The sequence below is a fragment of the Anopheles coluzzii genome, chromosome 2 (genome assembly GCF_943734685.1).
Source record: "Anopheles coluzzii chromosome 2, AcolN3, whole genome shotgun sequence".
NCBI classification, from domain to species: Eukaryota; Metazoa; Arthropoda; class Insecta; order Diptera; family Culicidae; genus Anopheles; species Anopheles coluzzii.
In genome coordinates, this window is record NC_064670.1 from 94,342,411 (window position 1) to 94,357,271 (window position 14,861).

Genomic DNA, 14,861 nt, shown 5'->3' on the forward strand with positions numbered 1-14,861 from the left:
GTGGCATCAACAAGGGTTACTTACTAATTTGGCGCTTGACCAACCGCTTGACCTGCTGCAGATGTGTTCATAATCGCTTACAGTCTGGCGCCTTCATCTGCGAATGTTGCAGCCATTAAAATAATTGATCCATGCTTTATGATACAAGAGTATAGTCAACAACTTAAAAATTTACCAGCGATGAATCAATAATTTTATGTCATTAGCCATCAACCCATAGTCTAGACTAGTCACAGATATACAGAAATTATGTTATTATTATGTTATTAGGATACACAACAAATTCAAAAATGTTCGCTCAAACATACATTTATGGTTTTAAGTTTTGAGTGATCTTAGGCAGTTTTCCATAAAGACAAAGTAAACTAAGAAGGAGCTTTAGTTAGTAAGCTAAATAATTTATTTAATTTTATGAAAATAAAGCGCCAAAACAATAAAAAAATCAGCGAACATGAGTAAGCACACGATGAAAGAGTATCAGCTGCTGCTTGAAGGGTTTACCAAGCATTAGACGATTTATTTTGCGCCTATAGGGTATGCAATGTTGCGTATCGTAATGGGTAGCGCCAGTGGGGTATGCAATCCAAAATATAAAACAAGCAAGGCTACGGTAACTGGAATGAAGCGAATGTATTAGATTTACTTAGAGCTTCCATAAATCGGAATTATTATTAGTACAATATTAATTAAATTACAGTTATGTTTGCCATAAGTTGATCGTTAGTATTATCATTAAATGTACATGTTTAGCTGTATTGCTGTGTTATTTGTATTGCTTCAAACTATTCCATTAATTATAATTAAAATAAACCTTTCCAAAGTATACCGTCGCAGAAAATTTTGCTTTACAAAGATCTTGTACTACGGATACAGTTTTTACGTCCGGATATCGATTCACTGGTTGTGAATTTCTTCCCCACTGCCCTATTTGCATAACTAAGCGTTCTGCCCACCGGCATCTCTGTTTCCGTTATTGCTTTGCCTAGTAATACCGCTGTAAACCCCTCCGAAATGGAACATCTGATTCACACCCATAACTGATTAGTTCCACCGAAAAGCTGGCAATAAACTCAGCGTGCATCAGCATCATACAGAGAACAGGTATAAGGCTCTCCCCTTTCCCCCCTGTTTTCTCCAGAAAGATGATGTGCAAAATGGCACATAACCTCAAACGGCATGTTGGAAACCTTTCCGAAAACCAGCCGAATCACGGAATCACCACAGCGGACAGCATTAATTAGGCGAAATTAGGCGAATTTCAGTATAGCTCGTGGCTAAGCAAAAACAGCCTTGCCATAAATACACACCTCAGGGGACGTCCCGCAGGGGCTTTCGTGGCTGTTTGCATACCTCCCATTGCCCGCATGTTAGTGCGGCCGATAAATCATTCGCAGAATGTGATTACACTTTTTCTTTCGCGGGAGAAATGCGTACCTTAAGCTACAATTGCTAGCGCGTCTCCCCAAGGCGCAATGAACGTCTCACAGTGGGCAAACGCTCTTCATTCACGGGATGCCATCCATAATGACTCGCATGACTGGTGCCTACATATTTAGACCGCCACTGTGTGGCTATAGAGGTACATTAAGTATCATTGTATGTTTTTTATTAGATTTTTTATACATTATTTTCAACCTCTAAAACGCTTTGAACGCGTTAGCACGGCTTCGTTGGGTTTGTTTTAGAAGATGGCTGATGCAAAGCCCGGCACGTGTCTTGTATTTTGTTCCCCTTGATTTCCCTTCGGTTTCGCTCGAGTAAGGATGGCCTTGAAATCTTTCTATCTCACCCGCTCAGCTTAAAGTTTAATCAGATCCTAAGTAAGCAGTACCTCGAGCTAATTGAGACCAGCTCTCCCGCACTTAAAAAAAAAACAATGGAATTAAATACTATAGTACAGAGCGTTTGGAAGGAAGGCAAATGCGTAGGGCCGAGTTTCACTGGGCTGGTTTCAATAAAACACAGAAAATAGCCCTATTTTTGCACCCCCTTCGTAACGTGGAATAAATGGGCCAGTAAGGTCGACGGCCCCAGGGTTGGTGTAGGATTTTTTGGCATCGCTAGATCCATGAGTGGCAGATTTGTGTGGTTGGAAGGAGTAAGTGTTGCCTCCTTCTCGGCTTACCCCCTTTCCCTATCGTCCATTTCGATTCAGCTGACGCCACTGTGCATAGATCTGGTCCAGCTTGTCCCGATCGGAGATGAGTACTTTCGGGTAGAGCTGCTCGTTCTTATCGACCGTAGACGTCGCCGCTTGGACGTAGATTGGATCCGCCACAGTGTCACCGCGCGAGCGGTGGTAGCTGTTGAGAACTGTCGGTGGTCCATAGCTTGGGAAAACACTCGGCGCAGTGTGATGCAGTGCCGACGGTGGTGCATGCTCGTACTCTAGCGGAACACTGCCGTGCTGAATGAGACCACCGTCGTTGTGGATGTGCACGTGGATATTCTTGTCGGACCAGCCGGCACCGTATCCACCGTGCTGGTCGTACGTGTGTTTGGATTTGAAGAACGCGATCACCTTCGCCATCGCCAGCCCAATGTTGATCATCAGGATGGACACGCCGACGAACAGTGTTTTGAGGCTGATCGCGACCAGGAAGGCGAGCAGTGTCTTCATCACGCCCAGGAAAAACATCACCGGAACGATCATTGCCTGCAGTCGTCTGATACGCCCGAATGTCCGAGACTCTGAAAACACATGAAGCACACGTTCAGAGATGGCTGAAGAGTTGTTTTGATTGGGCTGCTCCGAGTACTTACCAGCGATTTCAGTTCCAGAGTGACGTTCTTCCGTCGAAAGACTAGCGGCTTCGGCAGTGATCGTTAGGGTGATCATTAGTAGTAGAAAGGTCGTGGTGGACCATCTTCGAGTTATCGTGTGAGTCATTCTTTTCTGCATAGTGGATTGCTTATTACGTTGCTCGATAACCTCTTCAGGATGGTCGGGATGTTGGTTAAACTCCTAAGGGACTCACAATCTTCCCGCCCAATCAAATCAAGTCAATGATCTTGCTACCGTCACTATCAACCGCCGACTGATCTGCCTGTCGATCAGCTACCAACGTTGACGGCTGTCCCGCGTGCAGCTTCTGGGCGTGCTGCAAAAGGAAACAAAATGAAAGTATTGTGATGTGAGAAAGGAATCGACAGCGTCTACTGTTCAAACCACAACCACGTTAACGGGCCAAAGAAAGTGCGCTAGAATCAAGAGCAATGTCGGATCGATCGATTGTGGCGTTGTTTTTCATTGATGATCCAGTTGTAAATTTGCTGTCTACTGTGCACAGTGTAGATCGGGGGGGAAGCGCTGTGAGTGTGGTTTTTTGTTTTGCGTGTGGCGTCTCGTTTTGCTCGAAAGTTCTCTTCGCCGCTGCCATCCCCATGGTGAATGTGAATGATGCATTTTGGCGAGGGAGAGATTTCGGTCGGTTCGTGTTCGGATTGCAATATGAGTGAAAGTAACCATGCCGGGCTGAACTGAATTCAGGTGTGGCTGTGTGTTGTTGTTGTGGTGTTTTACATGCTTTTAGCCATGCCAGCAAGTTGCAGTTGGTTGCAGACAATTACCAGTCTCGTGATGCATTCTTTTACCCGGCATATATCAAATGGTTGATGTTTGATGGCCGGTGAAAGATTTTACGGCTCATGTGCGTTGGAGTATGCGAGTATGCGTGGGCAATACAAAGCGTTGAAGAAGGTGTAAATATGGCTGTCGGTTAGGTACTAATTTTGGAGACAGTTTTGCCGTTTATATCTGAATTTAATGGATGTATCTAAGAGTCCTGATGAAGTCGAATTGTTAGCTATTGACGTATTTAGTTTCTTAAGCGAAGCTTAAATATATTTACAGTAAGAGAGCAGTGGTTTATTCTCCTTTCCTTACGAATCCTACTCTGCAAGTCCTTTTTGATTACCTTTCACTTTATAATTTCGGGTGAAATCGAAAGCAAATTACTAGCTTTACTTTTACTGAACTCGAAGAGATAATTTAGAAACAAATTCTGAAAATACGGCCACGCATATTCCACAGCAAATAAATTGTTTCAACCAATCTTGTTCCGTTTAAAGTGTTTCCAAACAGTGACCTTTCCTTCGCTCGCTATCTTAAACAGAAACATTTCACCGGTGACCACTTAAGCCATTAAGCCATAATGCCCTCCAGTTTGAGGGTGCTCCAGTTAAGACAGTCCCCAGAAGGCCCAAAAAACAAACGGAAAAATGTAAACACCTGTCCACATTTCCGGGTATTGGGGGGAAGTGGCAAATGGCAGTAAAATTATGTGCACCATCCGGTTGACCGGCGACCGGCCATTCATCCACATAAACATACCACTGTTCGATAAATAGCTCAACCAGTACGTGGGGGCATTTGAAAGTGAAAAGAAATCGTTCACGCGGGCAAATGTTGGCTCACACCGTCACTCGCTTTGAGGCCACCGCACCGCTAGGGCTAGTGACAAAGGTCGAAACATTACTCCGGACACCTCACTCCGTGTGGACGGTGTCAGCTGAGCGGCGGGAGAAATGAATGGGTTTTTTTTTACCTCTGCTTCTTTCTCCCGGTTAAACGGTTTAGAGCCGTATCGCCGAGCAGAATGTAAATCGTTGTGAAATCGAACATTGAATCATGTCGATTGCAATGTTGATGTTTGATGTGTGTATTTTCTTCGCTCGCTTGTTTGATTAATGCGGGTGTGGTTCAAACAGGCAATTCAGAGTGTCCAATGTGTGACGTGGACTCAAAGGGTATCGAATTGAAGGAAGGAATAGAGCTGCTTTTTTGCTTTCGTCCAGCTGATCGATGTAAGTAATGTGTACAATCACATGAGATGACTATAGATGAGATGATGATGTCTTTTTCAGTGAAAATAATTGGTAACCATGGTTTAGAAAATAATCATAAAATGCGGCACTAAGATGTACGATCATGTCAGATCCTTATCTATGGATGTAATATATTTTTCATCAAACTTTTTGTTGTTCAAACAACATTAGCTCCATTTATCTGTCATTTCTACATGAATAAGGTTCATAGTCATAAAATTTTAACTCCATGCTTCATTCATTCATTCTATGTTTTACAACACAGTCCTTCTATTACTGAAAAGGTCAATTTCCCTGTTCCCTTTAAACGATATTAACGGTTAAACGCCTCCCGAAATTCGATATTCAACAGCCAAATCCAAGCTGATTTATGCTTCCGGAGCTTCCAAATCGATGAATCGTACCAGATTACGGCTCCCCTCAAACGATTTTCCCATCAAATCGATATCGACATCCAAAAGGGAACCCCAATTTGATCGGTTCCATCACAACCCGGGGAACGAAACGGTACAAAGGTTTATGGGCTGATCGATACCCTTTGGGTGTGTTATGCAATTTAATCGGTCGACCGTTATCTAATAATGAAGAGGGGGCTTGAGATTCTTGAGCATTGGTTTTATTATCGTTCGATCGATTGACCGATTTACGATTAGAAGGGATTGTTCTGTCGCTGTTCGTCTTGGTTCTTAATTAACGGTGGAACTGAATACTTAATCACTTCTTGTGGGTCAACATGGTGAGATGGCACTGTATATTGCTTAGCTTTTGTTTAGTGGTGCTTTGTGGCATAAAATTATCATTTGTAAATTAACATTTTAACACTGGTATTCGCACGTTTTAGCTAATCGTGTTTATACTAATTTAACTTCGTGTTCCATTTTGGGAGTGTTTTTTTTAAGATTTAAGATTTAAGTACATTACAAAATAATTCTTATGAGTTCACTAATTCACTTCTTCAAAATCCTATACACAGAGACGGCATTACGGAAATCACAAACTTGTGTTAGCTTGTTTTTTACTTTTTGCAATTCAACACCGTTCTATGTGATCTTTCTTTGTGTCCGATGTGTCATCAGCATGTTGCAGTAAACGACGCGATCGCGAACGAACGTTGAATTGACAATGGTAACTTTTACTCACCGAACCTGGTGTGCCAATTCCACCGGAATCAGGAAGAAACGTATGCTTTTCGGGAACGGGAGCGATCGTTTCTCCTCACGTTTGTAAGCCAACCGCTAATACTGAGCAATCACGCTGATAACCAGTTTCTTCATCTCAACGCGTCGTGCGTGTCGAAAACAAACATTCAAGAACCACTACCAACGGTGACGCCGAATAGCACGATTTTGGGGACAAACTGCACCAGACCCGGACGTCGTCGCGAAACCAAACCGCCCGAATACTGAACACTTACTGAGCGAACGCGAACTTCGTCTCGAACATGGTCCGATCTTCGCCGGCGCCTTTTCTTTACACCTTTTACACCACCGCACCACCGGCAGTCACCATTTCTCTCCAGCCTATGATACTGCGCGCCTTCTATTGGTTTCGGTGAGTGCCTGTGGTTGGTTTACTTTCTTTGAGAACCACAGCAGGTCCGCGTTGAGTTCCGTGAGGGAAGCTGGACTCGTGAAAGCATTTCCAGTTGGTGGCACGTGCGCCGGGAGTTGAGTTGTCTTGATGCAAGCGCGGAACGTTTTGGTACGTGCTTTGTGTTCCGATGGTGAGTGTGTTGAGGTTTGGCTTGAGTTACCACCTTCAAGGTGGTGCGCTGTGGACGAATGAGGGAGTTGACTTTCTCCAAAGATGCGTTATATGCACGATCCACCTAGAGTAGATTGAGAGTTAAAAGAGATCCACTTGAGATTTAAATCTTGGTTGAGAATTAATTCAAGAAAAAGGAAGAAAAAACTATATTTAAAGCTGATGGTGATGATGATAGGGGCGGTCCCGTGGTACAGTCGTCAACTCGTACGACTCAATAACATGCCCGTCATGGGTTCAAGCCTATAATGGACCTTCTCCCTGCAGCAAGGATTGACTATCCGGCTGCGTGGTAATGAATTATGTCTAGAAAGCCTGAATAGGCCGGCATGTCCGCGTAGGACGTTACGCCAAATAAAAGAAGAAGAAGAAAGCTGGTGTTCAGGTATATTCGAGCTTCAGATATATCTTGCAACCTTCGTTTATTTCTTAGAAATAATTATGAAAAAAATGTATGAGTAGGATTGTGGATCCTATTCGTTAATACAATTTTAAATTAGATCTTGGACTGTGCTGATGCATTACACATCATTCTTGATATCTTCAACCGGATGTCACTCTGTAACTCTTACATAGACTATTAGTGTCTAAAATTAGATGAGTTCAAAAAAAAAATACTCCTCTTAACTAATGTTCATTATTAGATGAGTTGGAGTTGATCCATTGATTTGAATACTTGAATCAAATGAACTGTCAAAAATCACATTTAGCTGTGATCAAAGATGTTGACGCATCTTTGATAACAATACTTTTCTTCCATTTCAGTCATTAATTTTTTATCGTCAGCTGAGCTAATTTAAAAAAATATTCAGCTGAGCTAGTTGCTTGCGTTGCTTGAGTTTTTCCAACTGAGAAAATCTTCTCAACTATGCTTTGATCTACTCTCGGTGAGCCGCCACGGCGCTCACTCTCACTCTCACGACAAGCAAAACATTATCGGAAAGATGAGATTCATGTTTGCAATATTTATATGTTTTTTTCATCCTCAATCCTACGACAGATTTTCACCTTGTCTTCCCTTCCCTCGTAACCTACATACGAAGTTATACTGTTCCATTATCGGACGGTGTATAATTTAAGATGATCGCACCGAAGCGGACCCGAAGCGTGAGAGAAATCTGCTCCGCTGCTTGAGCAAAAACGGAATCCCTCGATGCAGTTAACACAACCCTCTAGGGCTCTCGTTCTCTCTCGTTCAGATGTGTATCTAGTTTGCTCAGAATTACGTCAAAGTGTGAGTCTATTGCAGAGGTCGGATTACAGCACGATTTTCCTACGATGGCCGTTGAAACGGTTCCATTCCCACCGGAAACGGTCCCTCAAGGAAGGTAGACGCTTTCTGCCATTGCTTAAGCGAGTAATACTTTAGTGGGCAACGAGTTGGAACTGTTGGGGACCGAGGCAATAGCGTTACATCGTATAACAGTTTAGTCGTTTGCTAATAGTTTAATCGGTGAAGTAATCGGCAACAAATCAACGACCGAAAATCTCGATACATCGACCTATGATGAAACGCCGTCAAATGACGATCAAACACTTAATCTTGTCACAAAAAGTGACTCGTGACGAATGTGAATGTAGCAAAATAGAAGGAATCCGAATGCCTTCCGTTTGTTGCCGGATGTCGGAAGTGGATCGTGGATCGAACAGTGAATGAAACGTGCACGATCGATCACTTTCCCTTCGGTTTGGCACTTTTACTTCAACCGCGCTCGATCGAGATCGAAACCGGTGAAGTGCAGGGGATGAGATAATCGGTTGTTAATTTTGTTGGCAAGGCAAGTACGCTAATTGCGAGAAAAGGTAGGTTCAAAGGTTTCACTTTCAGCCGGCTGGTTCGGTGTCGATTCGCTAATAGACGCGCGGTGGGTATTTAGGTTAGACCGTTGTTTTGTCTGCCAAATGTGTGTTATTATTGCCCGGTGGCTCTTTGCTCGTCTCTCGTGCGCTTGAAATGAGTTCGCCACACGCGTGTCGAACGATCCGATCGCTCACGCTAGCCGCGGACGGAACGAAAGTACATTATTCGGTGGTTCCTATTTCCCTTGCTTTATTGTTGTTTTCTATGCTTTGTTTTTTTCTGTTTTAGTGTCTTGCCTCCTTTCGTACAGACAATGACGCGTCGAGAGCATGTTTTAAAGATGAGTAGCTACCGGCAGGCGATTAAAAAGTTTAACAACAAGTGCACACGAAACATGTAAGTAAGATGAATGAATGAATGTGATTAACCAATTAGATCACTGAACCACCCATTTGAGGTAAGATGATGTTAGAGTACGTTTCGGAAGAAGGTGGAGAAGCGTTTGGGCTAACATAAATGAAACAGCATAACACTTTGGTGCAATAATCGCGAGCGCCCTGAATAAGGGTGGGTAAGAAATTAAGCTACGAGGTCAAACAAAGTGTTGTCTGTGGGTCACCCGGATGAAACTGGTTAATATGCAAAAGCGTTGTAATGAATTATGCTACAAACAATGCGGTGCTGCTGGGAAAGTTATACATTTAGTTTCGCCATGACTTCTGCCGACACAGTTTAGGAGTAAGTTTTAGTTTAGTTTGGACGTAAAAAATCGTGTGTTTTCGCATGCATTAAGGCGAAAACTAGGAATCTATTATTTTTATATTGAGCAAATAACGAAAACTGCTTGCATAGAATGCAGTCAATTTGATAAGTTAAAAATAAAAAATAAATATTTAAAAAATCCATCATTTTAATTAATATTTTAATATAAAACAATAACTCAAACCTGATAAAACGTGACCTAGATATCAAAAAACTCATTTCAAGCTCGTCACTTTTACCATTTATACTAATTAACGCACCCCGCATCGATGTTTTTACCGTATCGTTCATGAATCTAGTTTATTCAATATCAATCTCGCAGTAACTGGAACGTAAACTTTCCGTGCTACCCTTAGCATCGCTTTTTTGGTCAACACCGAGCACCGGCTTGCCCGCCGGCTTCATCATAAACCAAAGCGTCTAATCATGACGCGCGTACACTCACGCATCTAAAGCGATGTTGTGTTCCAATCTGCGTTTAGCACACCACACTGTATACGCACATATACGCACCGGTTCAGCGATAAGTGTTAGTGTGTGTTTGGTTTTTATGGCGTAGCGTCTTGGCCCCAAAAATTGCTCTAATGAGCGGTTGGCCAAAGTTTCAAGTTCACGTTCAAGTTCTTTACCACATGACGGTCGGAGGATTTTGAGTGCTAACAATCTTTACGATGGGTAGGTTCGGTCATGCTGAACAGCTGTCAGTTTAAACAGGAATTGGAATATCATACGCAATGTTATAATAATAGTAAATTTACTTTTTATTGTATTTTGTTTTTGGGTGAAATTGATAAGAAAATATAAGACTAAAGAAATACTTAATAGAAAAGAAAATATATTGGTAGAAACATATATGCGATCGATGACGTCAGTTCGGTGCGACCGAAGAAAAGTAAGCGTGTGTGAACCGGTTGCTCAGTTTCGGTGGTGCGTCTCACAAAACTCGAATTTTGTGGGAATTCCCAACCACGAGAGATTGAATTTTAAAGAAAGAACAGGTTTTTGTTAACAGCATATCAGATCATTTTAGCATAAAGTTGAACATTTCTTCGAAGCAGGTATACATTTTAGGTCACCAGGAGGCACGTGCTTGTCATCTGCGTTTAATGAGGATAATTTTTAACACCGAATTACAATGAGTTTCTAACAAAACGAACTAAATAAGGTAATTTAATGTCGTTAAGGGAGTTTAAAAATAATTTTGCAAAGCAATAAAATAACTCTAAAATCTGAACGAATTTGCGCGAGCCTTAATTAAGTTATATGCATCTTAAAACCACCAAAATTAAATCGTTAGAAAACCAAACCCACTATCGGCTATTTTCAACCATTATTCAACACCATAAGTATCAAAGGTCCGCGGTATCGGTATCGTTCACTCGACGATCACCACAGTCAGCTGACGGGTCCGAACTGGTTGACCTTCGCCGGAAAACATTCGGTGACATTGGCTGGCATCGTGAAACGGGCTTATCACGCGTGAACCAAACTGGACGGTATACAATTTTTCGCCCTTCCATTGTGAACGATCGCTAAATGGTTAGGTGAACTAAGAAACTGCGGCGAGCGATCGTGATTGTAGGCGGTGCATCTTGTCGCTGTTATATCCGGTGGAAGTAAGGGTGGCCTTTGTTATGTTTTAATTAAATCGGGCAGGGTTTGAGGAAACCGTTTGTGAGTAAACTGGACCATAAAACCAGTGTTTTAGTTTGCAATTAAAGTTGGAATTTTCAATTCGAACGGTTTGGTAAAATGTGAAGGGAGTTGGTTCATAAGCATGTCGTAAAAGGTTGAAGGGAATTTTGAGCGTGAGCAAGGGCGTTTACAGATAACTCATAAATATTCACAGGAGATGGTGACTTATAACAAATGCATCAATCACAGTTCATATATGGCAATATTGGAAACAAAGACAAAAAAAAATTCAGGAAAAAATTAAACACTATTGGAACGATACTTAAACTACATAACAAACAAATTTTTGTTCCCGATAAGAAATCGTGATCATTTCAAGAATGTCAATACTAAGAATCGTTAAATATCAAGCAATTTCCAAAAGAGCCAGGCATAAGTGTGGAAGAAAAATATAAGAAAGGTGACATATTAACTTCCACTGCCAGCCTAAAACTCAAGAAGTCATACAAAAATAAAAAAAATAGAATCTGGGCAGACCGTGTGCGCGTTCACTCCACGTCCAGATAACTCTTTTCAGATCAGATAGCGGAGCTGAGAATTTTGCTGCGCTTTTCGACAAGTGGAGTAAGTAAGGTAGTGTCTTCAGTTTAATTACTCCATTTCTTTCCTTCTTATTTGATAATATTGGAAGCTCTCTTCGGCTTCGAACTTGGAAGTGGAAAGGTCGTGGATTTTGGTATACCTCCATAAGAAGCGTGTATTTCACAAGTGTGACGTGTATTGATGAGTGTGTTATTGCATGCATTCTTGATCTACTTGCTGATGAAGGCAAAAAATTTGATACTAAGAATTGATCAATCGATTTATGTTACCACTTGGAGGTGTTCTGTATGGTTGTGATGCATATAAGCCCTATATACCTGCACTTTTCTTGACCTGAAACGAATTATTTCACTTTTCATACAAAATGTACGAAAAAGATCCCCTCGCATAACGAGTGAGTTGTTGGAACGGATTAAACTCGTTATGAGGAGTTCCACTGCATTTTTATTATAAAATTACTTATCTTGTTCAATTTTGCTAGTTTAGAAATTTGTGGAAATACTTAGGATTAAGATCCTTAGGAATCAAGGTTCCACTAGGATTGCATAGGAGTTAGTCATTTTAATGAACATTTGTTAAACCTACTTAGTAGATAATTATATTGAAAACATAAAATACTTTGAACATGAAAATGTGTTGTAATAGGAAAGACTCACAAATATTTAATAAATTGATTGATTTCAATTTGTTTTAAATAATCAACCGAAAAAAAACCTAAATAAATGAAGTAATTTAGTAGATACCTTAAAAAGACCATTGATTAAACCAGGGGCCTCCAAACTTTTCAGCCCGCGGGCCGCATTGCTTCAAAAATCACTATGTTGAGGGCCATTTGATGTTACCTATAATTGATGAGTGAACGTTTAAATCTCATTTTTATAACAAAATACTAACGATACTTGAACAGATTCGTGTTACTAAAGCTTGATTTTTGTCTAAGAAATGTAAAAAAAAATACAATTTCTTTTGAAAAAGTCAAAATAACCTAATATTTATTCTAAATCTGGCAAAGTCATCGGGGCCGCATTTTAAGCTCTTGAGGGCCGCATGCGGCCCGCGGGCCGTAGTTTGGAGACCCCTGGATTAAACTATTAAAATGTGTACACAGATGAATTTGAATTTTAATCAATACGGAAAAGCCGTCCCTCCTTAATTAGAAACTGAATTTGTACACACTAGAATCCTTGATAAGAAAATATTATTTTCAGAAAGCTTAAATTTTAAGCCTGTCAGTGGAACGATATTAATCATCCGGGTTGTATCAATTTAACAATAGCGATCAGTCATATTGATCTTCATCATGTATGTAAAAACAAAGGTGCATTTTAAAATCGTTTTGTTTTCTTTGAAATGGGTTAATAATACTTTTAATAAATTTAAAATATCGAATAAAAATCAACAATTTTTAACACTTCTTCACCAAATATTTAAGGTTCATCAACATAAAAATAAATAAAAAATGCCATGCCATGAGCCAACCTGGTCGATCCTGCCATGAATCGGCGTTTGTTTAAATATGTTTCAGGCTAAAATAATCTAAACTGAAATACTGAGGCAAGTTTGGCTTGTAGTTTTGTATAGAGTGATGATATGATTTAGGACGACGATTTAGGATATAAAAAAGCCGGATAGAATCGAAAAACAGCCCATTAATTGAATTTTATAAAAAAATGGATATAAAAAATGTAAAAATGTAAATGTAAATATTTAGTATTTAATAAATTAATCGATAGCTGAAGGATTGAACAAAGTTGTAGAATTATGATATAAAATAAAAAAAGTGCTCAAATTTCCAACCATAAGAGGATGTAATGATACACTCGGTGTGAACTATTCCTTGATATTCGTTTATGTCCAGACTTACCTTTACCTTTAGTCGGAAATACCTTCGTCCTGAGTCATCGCAGCGTCATGCGGCTTAGCTTCCGTTTGCATGACGAAGCGTTCAGTTCAACCGTACTCCACACTACACTTGCAGCTGGAAAATCATTGGGCAAACAGTCACACCACACCGTTGTGCTAGCAGATTTCACCTAACCTCTGACAGGCTATGTCTGGTTTGCAGAAACTGTACAGACAAAGCCTAGAAGAGGCTAGATTAGCTCTGTTACTGGTGTGTTAGCCATCTTCAAAGGCGTTACAGAACCGTTACTCACAAGCAGTGTTTGCAAACACTTTCCAAGACCGAGCATTATTTCCATTTGGGGTTTTTGTTCTATGTGCGCGACTTGAAAATTAAGACAAATTCACCGCCGGAATAAAAAGAAATGTTACTTTTGGAATATTCAAAAAGAAAAGCAAGTGGGACAGCAAGCAAATACAAATAATCAAGAAAGAAACGAAGAAAACATTCATCCCGTAGATGTTACAGCGTCAAACCCCATTCGGGGAAGGGGAATTGGCGCATTCACGACGTCGGTACGCCTTCGCCTTTTGGTTGCGTGGAACCCGGCGCGGGCACGTATCGCTGTATCGTATGGCAGCAGAATTTTGTGTGGTCTGTGACTTTTCTTTTTGCTCCCCAGCATTGAAGACGTCGCTTTCGAAACCGTCGCCCGGCGGTGGCCGTCATGGCCATTTGGTTTTTTGGTTAGTATTCCTGCCGCGCGCGTCAAGTTCGCGCCGGGCCGTTTGCGTCGTGGGATGACGACAACGACAAATACGAACGGTTTGATAGCAAACGTCGCGTATGGTGGGGACACAGTTAGCTAGCCACATATACATGTATGAGATACTAACCAGCTTGATAAACCTTTTTTTTTGTAAAATTTGAAACGATTTCAGATTTTTGTTCAAAAAGTATCTTTCTTATTTTATGATTGATGAGTTTATCAGCTATTCGTTTTACTGTCTGTCCTCAACGATCCACACCTTATACAACACTTGCTTGCTGAGCTGACGGTAACACTGTATCACCCGACCTAGACCTAGTCGGACTCAGGGTCAACTGAACCGACCGAACGACCGACGGACTCGTCTTCAACTATTCACCCTGCTGCTTGTTTACCGGTGTGTTTATTTCGAACGATAATGAAATGCGTCTTCTTGCTTACGAGCCGCTTTGGTGAAGGAAGTGTACAACTGTGTGCCGAAACGAAACGGTCTTCTTTCACACGCACCACCGAAAATTTCTGTTCGTAATTGTTTGTTAGCAGGTGACGATAGTGGCCACACCATTACCGAAGGGTGAAAAACACCTGTGTCAATAGTAGCTCCACCGTTGGCCGGAAGGCCGTTGCGGTAGTAGAATGAACCGCACACAATGTCACATAATATGTTACTGATCCTTAACAGTTTTTTTTGGGTTGATTTTTTACACTTTTAACGATCACTTCTGCAATGTTCAACAAGTTCCTGTACTTTGAACACTTGAGCTGAACTTTGAATGGAAGCAGTCTCACATGGACACAACGCACACCGCACAACACTCGCACAAGAACCGTACCACGCAAGAAATGCGTCCGCGCGC

General features: G+C 41.2%; 2 protein-coding genes across 2 annotated transcripts in view; both read right to left on the reverse strand.

Moving 5' to 3' along the window:
- Positions 1–14,861, reverse strand: part of LOC120952542 (cell surface glycoprotein 1) — a 106,535-nt gene that overhangs the window by 38,728 nt on the left and 52,946 nt on the right. The window lies entirely within an intron of this gene.
- LOC120953003 (uncharacterized) lies at positions 1,491–6,745 on the reverse strand. The gene is made up of 3 exons (XM_040372648.2): positions 5,968–6,745; positions 2,764–3,101; positions 1,491–2,691 (listed from the first exon to the last, which is right to left on the reverse strand). The coding sequence occupies exons 2-3, from the start codon at positions 2,900–2,902 to the stop codon at positions 2,135–2,137; spliced, it is 696 nt and encodes a 231-aa protein (XP_040228582.2). The 5' UTR covers positions 2,903–3,101; positions 5,968–6,745; the 3' UTR covers positions 1,491–2,134.

What these genes read in the sequence shown, in the direction of transcription:
- LOC120953003 (XM_040372648.2), bottom strand. Translation starts at nt 2,902, where the DNA reads ATGCAGAAAAGAATGACTCACACGATAACTCGAAGATGGTCCACCACG. An exon ending in CTCTGGAACTGAAATCGCTG is followed by an intron (nt 2,692 to 2,763) that starts GTAAGTACTCGG and finishes ATGTGTTTTCAG; the next exon opens with AGTCTCGGACATTCGGGCGT.